Raw genomic sequence first — 20,091 nt, 5'->3', positions numbered from 1 at the left:
GAGGTGCTGTTCTGTGCTGCTGGTGAAATAACACAAACTGCCTCACAGGAAGAGGAAGAGGGACAGACACGGAGATGCGGAGAGAGAAAGGGAGGGCGAGAGAGGAAGGAAGAAAAAGAACAAAGAAATGAGAGAAGACAGAGGAGCTGAGAAGGGAGGGAGCCGGGAAAGGGAGAGGGAGGTGGGCCGACTGTGTGTGATTCCCCCTCGGCCACCAGGCCCAGTGCTCAGCGGCTGGTCGACAGAGAAGCCCTCAGTACATGTCCTTGTAGATCTCCTGGAGCAGGGGGTGCAGCGAGGTCTCGGTCTCTGTCTTCTTGATCCGCTGCATCATCTGGGCGTGCTCGGTGACCAGCTGCCGCAGGTCAGCCATCTTCTGCAGCAGCTTGGGGAAGAGGTACTGGGCGTCAGGGTGGTTGGCCTGCAGGTGGAACTCGAGGGCGCGCAGGATGGTGTCCTGGATGGCCTCCACCTGTGACACGTTCATGAGGCCTGGCCGATCTATGGGGACAGAGGGCAGAGGTGTGGGAGGCAGCAGGCACACAGGGGGTCTCAGAAGGGCAGGGCAGCTCCCCTAACCCCACCGGTGTGGGCAACTTGGCCCTGGGAAAAGTGGGCCTCCCTGCCTGGACTCAAACCTCTTCTCTACCGCAGACTAGCAATGAGGCTACGGGCAGGTCACTCAGCCTCTCTGGACCTCAGTTTCCTCATCTGCAAAACGGGGATAACAGAAGTGCCTCTGGCATAGAGTCGTTATGAGGATTAAAGAGTTATAATCTAGGAAAAGGAACTGGAACAGTGCCTGGCATGAAGCAAGCTCTATGCCACTGTCAGCGTGAGTCTTACTATATTTATTGTGTTGGAATTTGGAAAATGCAGGTAAAACACAGAAAATTTCTCCATTATCAGAAATAACCCCCATCAACATGTTGGTATGTTTCCTTTCAGTCTTTTTTCTACCTCATCTCCATCTATACTAGATGGAGCTGGTCCTGCACACACAGTTAGTGCCTTACATGTTCCACTGCCATCATCACATGGACCCTTCCTCCTGCTGTCAGAGCTTAGGCTCGGCCCCTGCAGTGAGGGCCCAGCCCCCAGGAGGGCTGGCTGTGCGGGGCTGACCCACTGCCCCTCCCTCACTTACCTCCGCACAGAATGATAGCCGCGATGAAGAGAGCCAGGTCACTGTCATCAAGTTCCAGGGCATTGAACTTGACAGCAAACTCGAACTTGGGCTCGATGATGTCACTGAAGGGCTTTCGGAGGCTGCGCAGGAACTCACGGGTGACAAAACCAGTGCCGTTAGCCACCAGAAGCCCGTCCTTATTGACGATGGAGGCCAGCATGGCAAAGATGGCCTCGTGCACACCATACTTGAGAAGGGTCACCTGGTCGTTGAGGAAGAGGTCGCTGAAGCTGGGGATGCTCTTGGCGAACTCGGTGAGCTCACGCACGGTCTCCACCGTGGTGCACTGGCAGCGGTAGAAGACGTGCACGCTGATCTCCTTGTAGGGGGGCAGACCGTTCACCAGCTGCTTCCACACCAGGCCCTTCTCTGCCTGCCACAATGTCTCGATGTCGTGGATCACAAAGGGCTGAAAACCAGGCCCCGTTAGAGGCCAGGCCTCGGGGGACCCCCGCCCATGTGTGCCCCGTACCCCTTGCCTGTACCACGAAGTGAGGGGAGGGAGGAGGCCTGGTTCTCCCAGGAGTCAGGCAGGTGGCAGCAGGGCCCAGAGCCCGGGATGCTGCCAGGCTGAGCAGTGACACTCACCGCCGTGTGGCTGGCCTTGCCGGTGAGGATGCCACGGGCCTTCTTTTTGGTCATGTTGAAGTTTTTCAGGTAGGCACTGTAGATGTGCTTGGAGAAGGCCCTCAGGTCAGCCACCTGGGGGTTGTGTTGACTCCCCTCGTTTGCCGTCAGCCCTGCCACCAGTTTCCTCTTCTCAGCCTCTGGCATCCGGCCAAAGCGGATGGCTGCACGGGGAAGGGGGACAGTCATGGAGGAGCCTGGGCAGGGGCCAGCACCTCTAAGGTACACAAGCCGAAGACAGAGACACAGTTTTTGAGCACAAGGCCCTAAGAAGCTCTAGAGCCAGCAAGTTGGAATGTTGGGGAACCCCTCCAGAATATAAGCTCCGGAGGGGCAGGGCTTCTGTCTATCTTGTTCACAGAGCCCAGCAGGCTCTGTCTCCCGGGAGTGCCGGTCTCCAGCAAACTCCAGCCTGGCTCCTGGCAGCTGACACACGTGGTCACTCACTGGCTCCTGCCTGCCCTCAACAACCAAGAAAACCTGAGGGGATCCTGGGCCTTGGCAGTGGCTTTTCACACCCTGTCAGGTCATCCAAGACAGGCTCAAGGTTCCGGGAGTGGTGTTTCCAACACTACTGGAGTTAGGGTCAATTCCCAGGTCGCTTCTGGGCCAGAGAGGGTGAGGCTCAGGTGCAGACAGGTGGCAACTGGCCCTGGCCTGGGAAGCATGGCAGGTCCTGGGCAGTCTGGGAAGGCAGGCCTCAGCAAGGGCAAAGCTGACCCGCGTACTGACTGTGTGCTGGGCGCTGCTCTGAGGGCACCCCCTTTCTGTTCCTGGGCTCTCGGAAACCTGGCTTCAGGTTGGCTCACCGTTGTGCGACATGCCCAGTGCCAGGCATTTCTGGAAGCGGCAGTACTGGCACTTGTTGCGGTTCTTCTTCTGGATCTTGCAGATCCGCTCACACTTCTCGTATTCCAGCTTCATGCGGATTGTTCGACGGAAGAAGCCCTGAGGGACAGGGGACAGGTAAGGAAGAGAAAAGCCACGAGGAAGGGAGAAAGGGTAAAACCCTGCCTGCTGGGTTGTGCCAGGGGGCTTGGTTACGCATCAAGATGTAACAATTCCTGAATTTTGGAAGTAATGGGGGGGAAATATTATTGGAGGAGAAAGGGAGAAAGAAAGTAAACAACTCTAAAACTTTTGAAAATAACTGAATTAATATAGCATATTTATTTTAAGTGCTTCTTTGTTAGTTTGGTGACACAAAACTGTACTGTGGATAACTTGATTTATTCGTAAACGCAACCTGGTTCTGCATCTTTTCTAGGTAGTCGTTTAATAAAATAATACGTGAAATTTTGATGGGTGTGCAGTTAGGAGGAAGAATCCAAAAGCAAAACCAGAAAAAGAAATATAACGTTTCCTTTTTTATCAAAGAGCCCCCTCGGGCTTTGAGGCGCAGGAAACCCTGACCTTGGGAAGATGGCTCAAGCCCAAGACCCTCATCCTGTCCTACCTGTCTTCTCATGTCAGGTCCCCAGGGGGCGCCAGCAGCCCAGAGAGCCCAGGTGAGTGACTGGGTCGGCACCAACGGTACGCAGCGGGGCAGGCCCAGCGAGGGAACCCCTCCTCTACAACAGGACCCAGAGCTAAGCCTGGAACGGGCCCAAGGGCCTGGCTGCCTCCCAGGCAGGAATTCCACAGTGGGTATGGTCAGGACCTTGCCCGGCAGCAGGGAAAGCCTTCCTGGCAGGTCAACTCACCATGTGATCACAGCCCCGATGGGCAGCCACCCCTCCACTGCCCGTACCTTGCACCCCTCGCACGCGTGAACACCGTAGTGGAAGCCTGATGCCTTGTCCCCGCACACCCGGCACTCCATGTTGAGGCTGCCACACGAGGTCCCATCGCAGCCCATCTGCAGCTGGTCCAGCAGCGAGGGTGGAGAGCAGCTCCGGGAGAGGTCTGCAGACACACAACACAGGGAGAGGTCGGCAGACACACAACACAGGGGCAGCTTTGTGTTCTGCCAGGCCTGGGGGCCTGGGGAGGTGACCAGAGCCCACAGGGCAGCCCAGGTGGCAGCGCGGGAATCACAGTCTTGGCTCAGCCACTTAAGGGCTATGTGACCTCTGGGAGTCAACCTTTCTGAGGATCAGCCTCTACATCTAGAATGTGGGGTCAATGACAGCTTCTCTGGGTGGAGGACGAAAGTGTCCAAAGCATTTCCCCCAGACCCAACACCCAGCAAGTGTTCCAGAAAGGCAGCTTACTATCTGGGCTGAGTCAGACCTGCCTGGGCTGAGCTCACTGCTGGCGGGGAGAGGGCATGCGGGGGATGGTTGTGTTTTGGGAGGAGGGGAGCAAGAGGGAAGAAGCAGAGAGATTCTCTTTAGACTGTCCTTAGGAAGTGGCTCTCTGGCTTGAGAGACTCCACTGTGTGGGCCCACAGGGGATTATGTGAAATGTGTTTTGTGGAGGCTACAGAAGCGCAGGCCTCTGCAGAGCTCAGTCCCCGCCCCAGAAATCTGATTCCTGCACCGACTCCTGAGATGCTGCAAAGGATCTTTCAAGAAGCTCAAAGGCATTCAAACGAAACTTCTTGCTAGAGCAGAAAAAGCAGAAATCTCAGTCACTATGACCGGGCGGTGGACTCAACTTCCTCGAGTGTTTTCCTGTTAAATGTTCAGATGTCTGAACCCCGTGTTGAGTGTCGGCAAGGAAAGCAGTTGGCCACAGGCAACTTCAGGGTATTTGTGCCGTCAGGTGACTTAGTAAGAATGGCTGTGGGGTCTCTCCTGAATCTCTGCCCTGGACACTCAGAAATGAGCCCTTCCCTGGGAAAGGGGGCCTGACTGGGCCCGTCTCTGCCCCCAGCCCAGTGCCCCTGCGTGATCCCACGGGCCGCCTGCCCTGCCTCTGCCAGGCTGGCCTGCCAACCTGCTGTTCTCTGCTTTCTTCCTAACGACTGAGCAACCTCCTCAGGGGCAGGGGCCAAATCCCCAGACCAGAGGAGCAGTGGCTTAGAGCAGACAGCTCCGCAGGGAGACCCAAGCCACGGCGGTCAGCCCACACTTAAGGTTTGCCAGGCCTGCCTTCCACCCTCTCTACAGTATGGTCACTGCACAAGAGCCTGACTCCCCACGATGGAGCTACCCCCAGACCAAAGCGTACTCCACTTCCCGACACCTTCCTCCCAGCTCTCCCGGTGTCCCCTGGGGTCCTAGGAGTGACAACAGGAAAGCCTCCAGCCACACCCTACCCCGCCAGCAGGAAGGAGCTCGAGCACCAGACCCCCGGGCTGGGGAGGGTAGGGGTGACACAGTCCCTGCTTCTTGAAACAGCCTGGCCTGTCACAGAGCCTTAGGTCTCAACTTCAGTCACTCCAAGGGGTGTAACCGCGCCCGCCTCAGCCCACGGACTGGGAGAGCGGGTGCCCTCGGCTCCTGCGCATGCGCTGTGGGGAGCCGGCAGCCCGTGGGGTGGGGTGGGGTGGGGTGGGGTGGGGGTGGGGCCGAGCCCTTCTGGTCTTCTCCAGAGCCTTTGTATTCACTCAGCACTGGACGCCCCGCACCAGGACATAAGGGCCTCGGGGCAGGGACTCTGTCCACCAGGGCGCTGCTGCTGGACGCGGGGCAGGCGCTCAGCGACTCTGGACTAAGTGGTCCTCAAGCTGCCTGGGCGTCCTGGCCTCAGCGCCCGGGGGCTGGAGGGGCCGCGCTGGACCCACAGCTCCTGCCCGCGTTATCGCGGGGGTCAATGGAATTCACATTACCGTCTGCTGGGAGAAAACGAGATAACATGTAAAATCGCTCTGTAGAGACCTACGCAGATGCCGGGCAGGGACGGTTTCCGGCACTTCCTCCCCCGACCTGTGTGGTCTGTGTGCATGTTTGCTTTCTGGCACTTCTTGTAAGCGGTGTTGTTTATGTGGTTTGCACGTCTGCCTCCTCTGCTAGACTCGGCACGTCTCTACTCACATTCCCTTTGGATCTCAAAAGCCACCTCCTCCACTGAGTCTGGTCCACAGTGACCTATCATCCCAGTCTGTTCCCACCTCTTGGTGGTGCCTTCCTTGTCCCCCTTGTGGCCCTGGAGGCCTGGCAGGTGTCTGGTCACTTGGTTGCTGTTGGTACGGCACATGGCAATGCCACCCTACCTTTTCATTCCACAGACATTTGATGAGCACCTGCTGTGTGCAGAGCGAGAGTCAGACCCTGCCCTCAACCAGCTGAGGTAAGAACACTAGGACACAAGGTAGCGAGTGGCAAGGCCAGTGGCAGGGCAGGCAGAGTGGTGCAGGACTGGACGTGAGGTGGTCAGGGAAGGTGACTACTCCCCTCTCTGGGCTCAAAGGTCAGGGCTTCGATGACCCCCAAGTTGGCTTCCAGGTGCTCAGAAGCAGCCCGCCTAGGGGGTGAGAATGGCCTCAGGAGCCACACAGCCTGAGATCAGGTCGGGGGTCCGAGGCTCACAACCCAGCTCTGCCCTCTGGGCCTGTCTCCTCCTCTGCAAATGGAGGTGACAGGAACATGTGTCTCAGAGTCACCGTGAGGAGCAGAGGAGTTAACAGAGAAAGTTCCTGGACCTTGGAAGTGCTGTGGAAATATCAGCTTAAGTTAGGATGAGGCTTATTAGTATCAGAAAGCTGCAGTTCTGCAGCTCCCAAGCATGTGCCCACACAGGCAGGGGCCGTTCCTCTTCCTTCCTCTGGCTGCTTGTTCTTCTTCCCCATGGCTTCACAGAAACCCAAGGTGGGGGAGGAGGGTCCTCTGCTTATGAGGCCCGGAGAGCCCTGAACAAGACCTAGCCTCCTCTCACTTCTGGCCTGCCGCTGCCCCTGCTCACCCTGGAAGAAGCCAAAGTGCCCAAGCCCCATGGACCACGGAGGCAGCCAGAGCCCTGGACTGTAGGGAGAGGCCCAGGGTGAGTGTCCCAGGGGGGCCCCAGTCAGGAAGAGTGGCAAACTGGACTCGGGGGGGAAAGAGACCCAGGGCAGCGTGGGGGCCCTGGGTGTGTCCTGCCCCCCAGGTGGTGGACGGGCATAGGTAGTCCGGGAAGCCTGGGGCGGAAGGGTGATGGGACAAGGGCCCCCCACCCCACCCCCGCCTATTTGAGGGGAATAAGAGAACTCGAATAACTGACACACGAGGTAGAAAGAGGCAGGGGAGATGAGGGGCTGGGGCGGGTGGAGTGTATGTATCCTACAGGGGTAGGTTTTGTTGTGGGGTACATGTGTATTGGGGTATCCCATCACTTCGTGGTGAGTTTTCCAAAGAAAAAGGTTCTCTTTCTTCCTTGTTGACCACCTGGCTTAAGACTTTATTCTCCAATCACCATCACATCCTACCTAAAAGTAATGATGGCAGAATGTTCCCCATTCAAGGGACCAGCTTCTGAAGGTCCCCCCACCCCATGACCTCTTAGCAGGAGACTGGGCTTCCGAGAGGCCCTCCCTCCCACTGGGAGCCCCTGCCTCAGGGATCCTCTGCCTCAGGGACCCCCAGGCATGCTGGATGGAAGACACTCTGGGCTCGCCCTCTGAGAGCTGTCTGCCTGCAAAGCCACTCTCCTGGGCCAGCCCAGGGCAGTCCTCTCACCTGGCCTCCTCCTCCGCTCTCAGGAGATGCCCTTGCTCACCTGATGGCCATCATCTGGGCCCTGAGCCCCACCTCTGAATTTCTGCCCCAGCCACACCCTGCCTGCCTGGCCTCCCAAACCCCTCCTGAGGGCCTGCCTCTACCAGTCCTGGGAGGGAAGGGGAAAGAACCAGCGTTTATCAGGCCCCTACTAAGTGCCGAACGTGTTAGTGTCTTTATGCTCATTAGTATCATTTCGAATCATCTTGGAAGACAGTAACTGCCACCATTTAAAGGTGAGGAAACTGAGGCTTGGGAAGTTATGGAATCTGTCGGAGATTACCTGTCCAATACATGGTGGGACTGGGATTTGACCCTAAATGTGAGTCCCTGCAAGGGCTGTGTGTTTGAAGCAATAACACCTCTTTTTTAGTGCATGCCTACTGTGTTCCAGGCCCTCTACTGGACACTTTACACCATTAGCCTCACGTGACCCACAAAACAACCCTTCAGGCAGGTCTTCTTTTTTTTTTGCGGTACGCGGGCCTCTCACTGTTGCGGCCTCTCCCATTGCGGAGCACAGGCTCCGGACGCACAGGCTCAGCGGCCATGGCTCACGGGCCCAGCCGCTCTGCGGCATGTGGGATCTTCCCGGACCGGGGCACGAACCCGCGTCCCCTGCATCGGCAGGCGGACTCTCTACCACTGCGCCACCAGGGAAGCCCAGGCAGGTCTTCTTAACGCCTGTTTCATAGGTGAGGAAACAGGCTCAGAAGGCTAACTGACACGCTGACAGTGGCTCTGATGGCTAATTTTATGTCAGCTTGGCCAGGCCAAGTACCCATGGAATCCAGCTTTTGGTCAAACACTAGTCTACCTGTTACTGTGAAGGGATTTTTTAGGTGTGATTGACATTTAAATCATGAGTCTCCACAATGTGAGCAGGCCCCAGCCAGTCAGTTGAAGGCCTGAAGAAAATAGGACCAAGGCCTCCCCAAGGAAGAAGGAATTCTGCCTCCAGGCTGCCTCAGACTTGAGCTACATTATCAACAACCCCAGGTCTCCAGCCTGCTGGCCTGCCTGCAGAATTTCGAGTTGCCAACCCTCACAATTGCATGAGCCAATTCCTTAAAATAAACCTCTCTCTCTGCACACACACACACACACACACACACACACACACGCACCTCCTCGTTTCTGTTTCTCTAGAGAACCCTGGCTAACACAGTGGCAGCGTGAGAACTATCACCCAGAACCATCCAACCCCTGGGGCTGAGCTCTTACCCACTGCATTCTGTGACTTTCCATATATGTGTGTACGTGTGTTCATTACTACTGATCAACAGATCGTGATTATGATAAACGATGAGACGCGTCACTGCCAAGGATAACACTATGCCATTATTCAAATGTTTGGACTCAGCATAAGCACTACCCCTGTCACGCAGAGAGGGAAGTATCAGTTGCACCATCTCTGATTACAGGTTCAGCAAACAGACGCTATTGACCTTATTCACGTCATTAGTGTAGTCGAGAGTTCTCCTGTATATCTAGTCTCCATCACTGGAGATAGGTTGTCATAGCTGTGAGGGTGGCCCAGAGGGAACAGCCCTGTCTATTTACTTTGCTGGCAGAGCCCCAAAGGCAGACAGCTTCTGAAGTCAGGGCCAATTCTGTAGGACTCTGGGGCTGGGTTACCAAGCTGCCTCCTTACTTCTGTTGGCCTGGACTGTGGGCTCCTCAGGGCAGGCACTCAGCCTTGCCCTTCACTGGATGGCCGACCCCTGCTGGACACCCACCAAGCACTTGCTGACTGAGAGGAGGCACCAAGGCCAAGAGGAAGGACACTTTATCTTCCTCAGCCCTGTGCTGAGACCCCTGACTTCTTTCTTGGGTGTGACTGGGACCTTCATCACTGAAGCAAGAGAGGAAGAGGTTGGGAGTGGGAGGTGAACGCTGGCTCAGCTGCCCCTGCCCAGCCGGGGGACCCGGGCACGCGAGCTTCCTCTTTGCTGAGCGCTAACGATGAGGCCTGTCCTGCCCGCCTCCTGGGTTGGGGGAGGGGCTTGGCAGGTGCTGAGCTTGGTACAGAGATGCACTGGGTCAGCGCAGAACCTCTGGAGGGTCAGAAGGAAAGCAAACTGTGCAGCCTTCCTGCTGTTTCAGGGCTTGAGACTGTGCCTCATCCTAATGGGTACCTGAGGGGACTCCAGAGGCCAAAGTCATAGACCCACGGGGTGGGGCAGGGAGCCAGCACGTGCTGACTAGCGCCTGTGGCGTGTCTTATGCCACCACTGACTCCTCACCCAGCCGGCCCCTGAGATGGGCAGGATGCAGCTTCTTTTTGGGGCTTCACCACGCAGCTTGCGGGATCTTCCCCGACCAGGGATTGAACCTGGGCCACCCCAGTGAAAGCCTGGAATCCTAAAGACTAGACCACCAGGGAAGTCCCAGGATGCAGCCTTAAAAGGCAAAGAGCCTGAGATTGGAGAGGTAAGGGCACTGGCAAGGACCACAGCCCACAGGGGCAGATATGGGATTCTAGCCCTGGGTTGTGTGATCCCCAACACAAGAAGCTCTATCTCCAGGGCCCCTCACCTGCTGGCTTTTTTTTTTTTTTTTAAGAAAACAACAACAACTAATTTTACCCTTTTAAAGAAAGTAATGCATTTGCTTTTTAAGTTATGAGAATACTGCAGGCTTGGTGAGAAAAACACATAAGGGCACACAGGTAGCATCTGACAGATCCCCTCCACCCACAATCCTACTCTTCAGAGTAGCCCCACTAGCTATTTGAGTGTCCTCTTCCAGTGCCTTCTAAGATATATAAGGCTTTTTTTTTTTTTAAGAAGATGTTGGGGGTAGGAGTTTATTAATTAATTAATTAATTTTTGCTGTGTTGGGTCTTCGTTTCTGTGCAAGGGCTTTCTCTAGTTGCGGTGAGCGGGGGCCACTCTTCATCGCGGTGCGCGGGCCTCTCACTATCGCGGCCTCTCTTGTTGCGGAGCATAGGCTCCAGATGCGCAGGCTCAATAGTTGTGGCTCACAGGCCCAGTTGCTCCGTGGCATGTGGGATCCTCCCAGACCAGGGCTCAAACCCGTGTCCCCTGCATTAGCAGGCAGACTCTCAACCACTGCGCCACCAGGGAAGCCCTATAAGGATTTTTAAACAATGGGATCCCCAAGTTGTCAGGAACTTACTTCCCTGTCAGTATACACAGACCTAATGACTGCAGAGCACCCCACCGTATGGCTCTACCACAGTTTATATAACCAATTCCCCACACATGGACACTTTCTAATTTTCTGCTATTATGAGCAGTGCTTCTATAGATAAGTGTGGAAATCTCTGTGCACGCTGAGCGAGTATTTACACTGGATACATTCCTAAAAGAGGAACTGCAGGGCCAAAGGAATGCACGCTAAGTAGTAATGGCCTGCACTGCCCAGCTGCCCCTTCCACCCTCAGGGACTACTGGAGGGCCACGTCCTCACCCTCTGGCCAACCCAGGCCTCGCTGCCAATCTGACAGGCTAAACGACATCTCATCTGAAGATTCCTTCCCTGACTATTGAGTAGACTGAAAAATGTTTCATGTTTTCTGGCCATTTGTATTTGTCCTACCGTGAATTACCTGCTTCTGTTTTTCTGGTGGGGGGCTTGCTTTGTAGAATTTTATATACTATGGCTTTCACCTAATGATTAGGTTAAACAGCCCCCTCCATTTCAATTACTGAACAAGTAAGTCTTTCTACAGCCAATTCATCCATTTATTGATAAACGGAATCTATTAAACACAACATCATACACAGCACTGTGAGACTGGCTGGGTAAATTCTGCCCCAGACGTCTCCCCACGTGCTCTAAACCCCACCAGTAGAGCTCCCCGAGACGCCATCACCATGCCCGCCTCGCCCGCTTCACACAAGCTAGCACGTTCTGGTCTGCATGCAAACAGCCTATCATTTGGGGATATGGTCCCCACAGCGTGTGTAGGAAACCCAGGACAGGACACCACACTGCAGGTACTTCTACATGCCTGGGCCAGCCATGGGGGCAGTGTGGGCTAGGGTAGGCAGTGAGGCCACCAACCCCAGGGCCCTCTCTTCCTCTTCCACTCTCCCTTGGTGTCCTCAGTGACAACTCTTGCTCATTCTTAGCTCCCACTGTCTCCTCTCTGCCTCCTAAGCCTCCCCGCTTGTCTCAAGTTCAGGACAGTGTGTGCAGGTCCTGTGTGCAGGTCAGCCATTCATTCCTCTCTCCTGAGAAAGGTTGGGTCTGCAAAGCCATCAGCCAACCAACAGGGAGCAGGTTACCCTGGGGGATAGGGGATACCTTCTCTCAAGCCCTGAAATCACACTGGGCCTACTTTGGTTGTTCCAGGGTGTCTGGTGGGATCAGAGGCACTGGATGATGGCTCTCCCCTCACCCTACCCCACCGTGTGCCCCGAAGAGGAAGAACCTCTGCAAAATCCCGGGACTTTGCTTTGTAGGTTCATAGCAGCAAGCAAGGCCCAAGGATTCAGGCCTCTCTTAGGTGCAGGCTCAAGCAGGAGCCTGTCCCACCCCAAGAGCCCCCACCCTGACTTAACTCCTGACACCACCTGCCTCCTTCTCCCCATGCAGACACAGGGAGCCAGAGCGCATCTTTGTGGGGCAGGCCTGCTCGTCTGCTCTGAATCACCACTTGTGGTCAGGATTCCCTTCAGCTGAAGCCAGCAGCAAAATCAGGATGCCCCTCCCAGCAGCACATCCTCTAATGACGCTGAGTACCCTCTGAGGGAAGGGAGCAACGACCAGCTGAATGTGCTGGGACTCGGGTGGAGGGAGCAGGGAAGGGGCGGCGGCAGCAGCAGGGAGAGCCAGGGGCTGGGGGGGGTGTGCAGCGTCTGGGTGCCCTTGAAGGTGGACATAGCATGATGATGACGACGATGAAGATGAGGACACCACAGTACAAAGTACCAGAGGAAAACGTCTACACTGCTGCTGGCAGTAGATAAAGGGGAACCAACAAGTTAGACAAGAGAAGCTATAATCTGGCTACACAAAAGTATTACTAATTCCAGTCTGGTCACAAGTGCTTAGCATCTGCCTAATTACAGTGCTCCTTGATGACGTGTAATCAGTACCAGGTTGAGTTGTGTGTTCTGACTGATCCTCACAGTCACAGGTACAGATGATCTTTCTGGCATGTTGCTGATGCACATTTGTCCCAGATCCCTTGTGCTAGGAGAGGTGGAGTAATAATGATGACAACGTGCATTACACAGGCTAACTCATTCCATTCTCACAAAAGCCTGTGTGCACGTCCCCTATAATCCCTGTCTGTTTTACAGGAAGAAGGGGTGCAACTTGCCCAAGATCCTGCAGTTGATGAGCAACAGAGCAGGGGTGTGACCCTGGCTGTCTGGCTCCAGTCCTTAACCACCCTGCTGCCCTGCACCCCACGATGATGCTGTTAGCAGAGGGCCAGGCTCCCTGTCCCCCAAACCCCATCTGTGCCCCCTCTGCCCCATGTCCCCTGCCTGCTCCCCCTTACCTGTATAGCTGCTGGAAGGAAGTGAGTGCCCTGGTCCCCCATTGAGTTCTGGGGCTCCTTCTGCCCTTGCCACTTCCTTTTTCTCCTCCTCTTCCCGGACCTCAGGGGCTTCCTCCGGTGGCTGCTCCATGGCTGATTTCCCCTCGGCACCACACCTGCAGGCCCGGTCATAGCTCTGGCATCTTCTGGGTCTGAACACAGATGGACCTCTACAGGGCAGTTCCTGTCAGCCTGGGCAAAGGAGAAGACAGGGAGAGGTTGGGGAGGCAGGGTAGAGGACGAGAGGGTGATGGAGTGGGGCAGGATCGAGGGCCGCCATCTGGGGGGACTGGAGGGGCAGTTCTGCCGCTCCTGCCCCCGCAGAGCAGGAGCGACTCATCCCTGCAGTGCGAACCTCTAATCCTGCCATCACAGGTCACTGCCCCTCCACCCTTTGCCCACCTGGCTCTTGTGGCAGGTTTGTGGGGTTCAGAGCAGCTTCCGTTAGCCAGACGGGGTGATACACCCCTGTGCCACCTTTCCCCGCATCCTGCTCTTTGAGCCTCCTGAACCTACAGGAGCCACATGAGAATGACTTGAGGGGCTTTTTCAAATTTTCCAGTCCTCTTGGAGATCCTGATATGCATCAGACCTCCAACCCCCATCCTGTCCCACCAGCACCCAGGCCCAAGAATCATCGCTCTCCTAAGCCACCTTTCTTCAAGGGAGTTGAACCTACCCTTCCTGTGTTTGGTTGTGGGAAAAAGGCACGAGCCCCTGCCACGCTAGGCTCACAGCTGACAGCAGACCTGCAACCAGACGCTCAATGCAGAGCTGTCAGGCAAGGGGCGATGCACTCTGTCCTGGAATCTGGGTTACTGGGTGGTGACCCCCATGTCTACATCACCCAGGAGGGGGCAGTTCCAACCCTCAGCAAGTAAAATACTGTCCACAGATGCCGCGGTCAGAGAGGGTAAGGCTACGGGTGCTGTGGGAGAGAGTCCGCCCGGCAGGGAACCCCTCTCAAGAATACGGCCTGAGAGAAGACACTGAGGTAGCACAGTGAGGAGGGTGAGGGACCCTGTTGGCTGAGGCATGGGGTGCTGTAGGAGAGAGGATTTGAAGGGCGGGCTGGGAAGGTGGGTTTTATGCAGGCGTGAGCACTTCAAATGCCCTGGCGTAGGGAGTGTGTGTAACTAGACCCAGTCCTGTGGTGCTGCAGGCCTGGAAGATTAACAGCAGAAAAGACCTGCTTTAGGAAAATTCAGGCATCTGTGGGACCTTATCTTGGATGTTCCACAGGCAGCTCAAACTCAACCTATCCAAACAGGAGCCACCAACTGGCCCTAAGCCCGCCCTTCTCTTCCTCTGGTAATCTCTACTTTAGTGATCCAAATGCCCAACTACCCACCTATCAAAGCCAGAAGGTGGGAATCATTTGACACTCCACACCCTCTCTCTTCCTCCTCTAGGCCTGCACACTTGGCTATACTGGAATCACTGGGGAGTTTTTGTTTTTTTTTTCTTTTTTGGAGGTTTGAACTTGAGTAGGACATTTATAAAAACCTAGACAGGGGCAGTGTCCTCCCCAGCCCAGGTGCCCCTAGGCACAGCACAAGAGACTACAAACGCAGCAGGGGAAGGTGGACACTCAGGGTGTGGGAGTGCAGGCACCCCCACTTCTGGCTCAGGGATTTGGGGAGTAAACAAAACCTACTTGGAGAAGAATTGGGGGAGAAAACCAGCAATTGCCTTCTGTATGGGTGGGGACAGGGAAGGAGGCACGGACAGGGGCAGGAGCATTTCACATCACTAACCTAACCTGGGAAACTGCAAGGGACCATCTTCGACTGGCCTTAAGAGGAAGACCAGGTGGATGATGGGAGAATCCACAGGAGGGAGAGGAGGAGAGGGAACGTGGCTAGGGGGCAACAGCCCCTTCCCTTCTGGGCACAGGAAGGCAGCCAGGGCACCAGGTCCAGGCAGTGACCTCACAAGGACAGCACAGTTTTTGCAGCTTAGAGATCACCCACCTGCCCCCACCCAGCTACTCATTCTGTTTGCTCGCTGGTGTAGGGCCACTCTCCGGCCCCGAGGGAGTGGATGGCTCTGCGGCCTGGGGCCCTGCCTCTTCTGTGTCTCCTCCCTTGGAGGCAGCGCTAGCCTCTGCCCCTTTGGCCTGGGGCTCCTGGCTCTCAGGGGTGGCAGCAGCCTTCCCTTCCAGGGCAGTGCCTTCCTCGCTGCAGGCAACGATCTCCACTGGGGAGTTTTTAAATATATGGATGCCTGGGCTCATCCTCAGGGATTCTCATTTGATTGGTTTGGGAAGCAGCTTGGGCATCAGGATTTTTTTAAATTAATATTTATTTTGCTGCATCGGGACTTAGTTGTGGCACATGGGATCTTTTGTTGTGGCGTGCGGGCTTCTTTCTAGTTGTGGCACGCAGGCTCAGTAGTTGCGGCACGTGGGCTCTAGAGTGTGCAGGCTTAGTTGCTCTGCAGCATGTGGGATCTTAGTTCCCCGACCAGGGATCGAACCCGTGTCCCCTGAATTGGAAGGAGGATTCCTAACCACTGGACCACCAGGGAAGTCCTGGGCATCAGGATTTTTATTTTTAATTCCCCTGGTGACTGTAACGCGCAGCTAAGCTTGAGAACCACTGTGCCACAGCAAAGCAACCTCCAGCAGATGGTAAATCGTTCCCTCTTAATCATTCCTTTCCATAAGGCCTTCATTTTCCCTTGTTTGGATTGACACAATGACCTATTAATTGGTCTCCTAAAGGCAGTTTGGAAATTCAGTGCTAGGGTCTAAGAGCTGGGGAGTTGGGGATCTGGAGATTTGTCGGGTGGAGGGGGGGAATCTTCACTGACGTGACAGGAGCAAGAAGGAATTCATTTCACCAAAGGAAAGTGACACGTCAAGGGAGGACAGAGGAAGAGGCACCAGAGCAGACAGTGAGGCAGTGGCCAGAGACAGGAGAGACTTGGGACAGCCGGGTGTCTCAGAGACAAGGGAAGGGCTGTTTTTTGGGGGGAGTGGGCGGTCAACCATCTCAAATGCTGCCGAGTTCAAGGGTGATAAACTGACACATGGCCAATGAATCCGGTGACTGTGAGGTCATCTTTGACCTTGTTATACAAATTTCAACCAAGTGGTTGGGATGGAAACCTGAGCTCTGAAGAATAAGTGGCAGCTAGTAAGCTGGGACAATGAATAGAGACTAATTTTTTAATGAATATGTCACGGAAAGGAATGTACAAGAGGATGTAGCTTGAAAAAGTAGCAAAGCCAGGAAAAGTTTTTTTGGAATAGAGGAGGCTCAAGTAAGCAGTGGCTAGCTAGAGGAGAGGTCTTCAGAGAAAGACAGTCTGAAGATTCAAGGGGGAAGCTGGGGCAGGATGACTGATGGAAGAGGAATAATTCAAGGGCACAGGATGAGGAAAATACAAAGTATCGCAACAGTGTGTATGGGGGGGGTGGCGGTGTGCTAAAGCTCATAGGGAATGACTTCACTCTTGTTAGTTAACTTAAGTAGGAGGAATGGTGGTCTACTGAGAGTAAAAGATGGGACTTGAAGAAAGCAAAGAGGCTGAGTGGAGGTACTCTGGCAAACATGATAAGGAATTAGCTGAAGAGAAATAAAAAGAATTATATAGTAGGGCTATGGTAATTAAAATAGTGTGGTACTGGCACATGAATAGATAATCATTGAAAGAGAATACACAAAGTCCATAAACAGATACAAATGCATATGGGACTTTAATGTTATAAAAATGGCACTCTAAACCAAAAAGAAAAGATGGATTCTTCAATAAATAGTATTGGGACAAGTGAATAACCATCTGGATCCCTACCTTACATCTTATACCAAGACAAGGTCCAAATAAATCAAAGGTTTTAAAGTTAAAACAAAAGAACATGAATTATAAAAAGGGTTGAAAAGCTAAGTGGGAGAAGAGCTAAGGTGGATACTAAGCCCATAAAGCTTAATGGGTAAAAAAATTAATAAATTTGATTTCATAAAAATACACTTACTACAAGGTGAAAAAACCATCATAAGAGAAAAAAAAAAAAAAACCCCAGATAATAGACTGGGAAAAGTATTTGCAACTCGTCAGACAAAGGGCTAATTGCCCTAAAATAGTTCTTACAAACTATTAAGTAAAAGACCAGCAATCCAATAGAAAAACAGGCCCAGGATACAAAAAATATACACAGAAAAGGTATATACACTTAGTTCTTAAACATATGAAAAAACGCTCAACATCATTCATAAAAGAGAAATGCAAATTAAAACAACACTGAAATATACTTTTTACAATCAGATTAAAACAGATGCTAACACTCATGCGGTTTCCCTGGTGGCGCAGTGGTTAAGAATCTGCCTGTCAATGCAAGGGACACGGGTTCGAGCCCTGGCCCGGGAAGATCCCACATGCCGCGGAGCAACTAAGCCCGTGTGCCACAACTACTGAGCCTGGGCTCTAGAGCCCGTAAGCCACAACTACTGAAGCCTGCGTTCCACAACTACTGAAGTCTGTGCACCTAGAGCCCATGCTCCGCAACAAGAGAAGCCATGACAATGAGCAGCCTGCGCACCGCAAGGAATAGTAGCCCCCGGTCACCGCAACTAGAGAAAGCCCACACGCAGCAACAAAGACCCAACACAGCCAAAAATAAATAAATAATTTATTAAAAAAAAAAAAAAACCCAAACAGATGCTAACACTCTGTGGCTAAGCACGTGGGGAAACATCATCTCACATGTCCCTGTGGAAAGGTAAATTAGCACAACCTCTAAAGAGGGTAATTTGGCTACATCTATCTAAATTACAGGACACATTCCCTTTGATCCAGAGATACCACTTCTAGGTTGTATCTTACAGCTATCCTTCCACTGAAGTACAGTGACATAAAGTATTAGCACAAGGTTACTCATTACAGTATTACTTGACCAGGATATGTGGGGAACAAGCTAGATGTCCATTAACAGGGGACAGCCATAAACAAGAATGATGATGTTTATGGACTGATTTGGGAGTATCTCTAAGATATATTAATAAGGGAAGAAAGCAATTTGCAGAATGAAGTGAAGAGCTATACTTTGCGCAAAGAAGATACAATGAAGCTGGATTTGACTGTGTATGTGTAAGATAGCGCTGGAAGGCTACTTAAGAACTGGGAACGCTGGTTGCCTCTGGGGAGGGAATTGAGTGTCTGGGTCACTGATGGGACAGAGATTTTTCACTGTACCTGTTATTTTTATTTTAAAAAAATTTTTATTGGGGTATAGTTGATTTACAATGTTGTATTAGTACTGTACCTTTTAAATCCTGAACTATAGGCATGTTACCTGTTCTAAAAATAATTTAAATTGGAATAAAATAAAAAAGCAAAACTTACAAACAATAATGTGAAAGATGAGAGGGCATGATCAACGTTAAACTGCTCAAGTCCTTTTATTTTTCAGGAGACAACTGGAGATGTTGATGAACTTTACAGTTCAGTCAAATGTACACAGAAAAATGTCAAAGGTAACCACTAAGACACTGTAAATAGAGTGTATAATTTCCAAATTATTGCAGCAGAATGGGAAAACTTGGGAGAAGTCATGTAAAATTCTAGTTTTCAGACTGAGAAAGTCTCACAGACGGAGACATTACAACCAAATGAAACGTAGGGTGGTGGACTGGATCCTGGAACAGAAAGAGGACGGTGGTGGAAAAACTGGGAAGTTCCAAGTAAAATCTGCTTAGTTTAGTTAATAACATTGTACCAGCATTCATTTCTTAGTTTTGGTAAGTTTGGTAATCTTTACAATATTTCTGTAACCCTAGACTTTTTCAAAATAGAGTTTTTTAAAAAAGCTTTAAAAAATCTGGCTTTCTGGCTACTTTTTGGGGGGGTGGCGTGGGGGGACCGCACTGCACAGCTTGTGGGATCTTAGTTCCCCGACCAGGGACTGAACCCACACCCTCCGCAGTGAAAGTGTGGAGTCCTAACCACTGGACCACCAAGGGACTTCCCTGGCTTCTCTTGAAAATCGGGCAAACCTGGCCTGCGTGCCCCTGCCCACCGCCCACCCAGGGGCTAGGCAGTGGCGGCCCCTTTACCTGGAATTGCGTCTCCACTGGCAGTGTCTTCACTGCTTCCAGCTGTCACTCCTAGGCTGCTTTACTCATTCACGATGCATGAACTGCCCCCATTTGCAGGGATGTGAGTCTGGTTAGCATAAAGCAGTTCCTCAAGTATCAATCCCTGATCATCCCTGAGCATTAAACCTGGGAATCACCAGACCCAGAGTAAGGGAAATGCTCAGAGGTGCAGTTCCCGCCACATGGTTCTGACGAGGAACGAGGAGCCGCCACCTGGGGCAGTCACTGCCAGCTGCTACCCGATTCCAATTCCCCTTCTTTCTCACTGAGTCCCCATTTTCTCTGGATCAGCCACGTGCCTAGCTACACACTCAATTTCCCAAACTCTCTGGCAGCTACAGTGTTCGTGTGATGATTCTGACCAACAATATGTAAACAGAAATCTAGGGATTTCCCTGGTGGTCCAGTGGTTAAGACTTCGCCTTCCAATGCAGGGGGTGCAGGTTGGATCCCCGGTCGGGGAGCTAAGATGCCTTGCGGCCAAAAAAAACCCCCCTAAAACATAAAACAGAAGCAGTATTGCAACAAATTCAATAAAGACTTTAAAAAAAAGAAAAAAAGAAATCTACTAGAAGGTCTTCTGGAAACAGAGGTCAAGAGGGTGGGGCAGAAAGGAGTAAGGAGCCGGGTCACCACAGCATCACGGAGCTGCTGAACTAACCCTAGAATGCCTGTCTCCAGACTACTTATTAGGTGGAAAAAAAAAATTTTTTTTTTTAATTTATTTATTTGGCTGTGCCGGGTCTTAGTTGTGGCATGAGGGATCTTTAGTTGCAGCATGGATGTGGGATCTAGTTCCCTGACCGGGAATCGAAACTGGGATCCCTGCATTGGGAGCGCAGAGTCTTAACCACTGGACCATCAGGGAAGTCCCTAGGTGGAAACATAAATGCCTATTTCACAAGGCGCTGTTTGCCAGATTTCGGTTTCGTGCAGTTGAACACAATCCTAACTGAAATAGCAGCAGGATAAAAGAGGAGAGTGGGACTGGGGGGAGGGGGTTGGTGACAGCACTGTAAAGGACCTCGGTGATCACCAAGAACAGTGAGTGACCGTCGTGGCTCGAATAAAATGCTCTAC

At 52.8% G+C, this 20,091-nt stretch overlaps 1 protein-coding gene across 2 annotated transcripts in view; it reads right to left on the bottom strand.

The window, feature by feature from the left end:
• Nucleotides 1–6: 6 nt before the first annotated feature.
• The window catches only part of PPARD (peroxisome proliferator activated receptor delta), a 75,908-nt gene continuing 55,823 nt past the window's right edge, over nucleotides 7–20,091 (bottom strand). For both annotated transcript variants that reach the window (XM_024766031.1, XM_024766032.1), the window contains 6 exons: nucleotides 12,875–13,105; nucleotides 3,567–3,721; nucleotides 2,626–2,764; nucleotides 1,778–1,980; nucleotides 1,148–1,598; nucleotides 7–501 (listed from right to left, as the gene is read on the bottom strand). In XM_024766031.1, coding sequence (XP_024621799.1) covers nucleotides 254–501; nucleotides 1,148–1,598; nucleotides 1,778–1,980; nucleotides 2,626–2,764; nucleotides 3,567–3,721; nucleotides 12,875–13,004 — 1,326 coding nt within the window. In that variant the 5' untranslated portion in view covers nucleotides 13,005–13,105 and the 3' untranslated portion in view covers nucleotides 7–253. The remainder of the gene's footprint in view (nucleotides 502–1,147; nucleotides 1,599–1,777; nucleotides 1,981–2,625; nucleotides 2,765–3,566; nucleotides 3,722–12,874; nucleotides 13,106–20,091) is intronic.

The sequence above is a fragment of the Neophocaena asiaeorientalis genome, unplaced genomic scaffold (assembly GCF_003031525.2).
Source record: "Neophocaena asiaeorientalis asiaeorientalis breed wild unplaced genomic scaffold, Neophocaena_asiaeorientalis_V1.1 scaffold46, whole genome shotgun sequence".
Classification (NCBI taxonomy): domain Eukaryota; kingdom Metazoa; phylum Chordata; class Mammalia; order Artiodactyla; family Phocoenidae; genus Neophocaena; species Neophocaena asiaeorientalis.
Note: the sequence above shows the minus strand (reverse complement) of the source record. Positions and strands in the feature narration are given on the sequence as shown.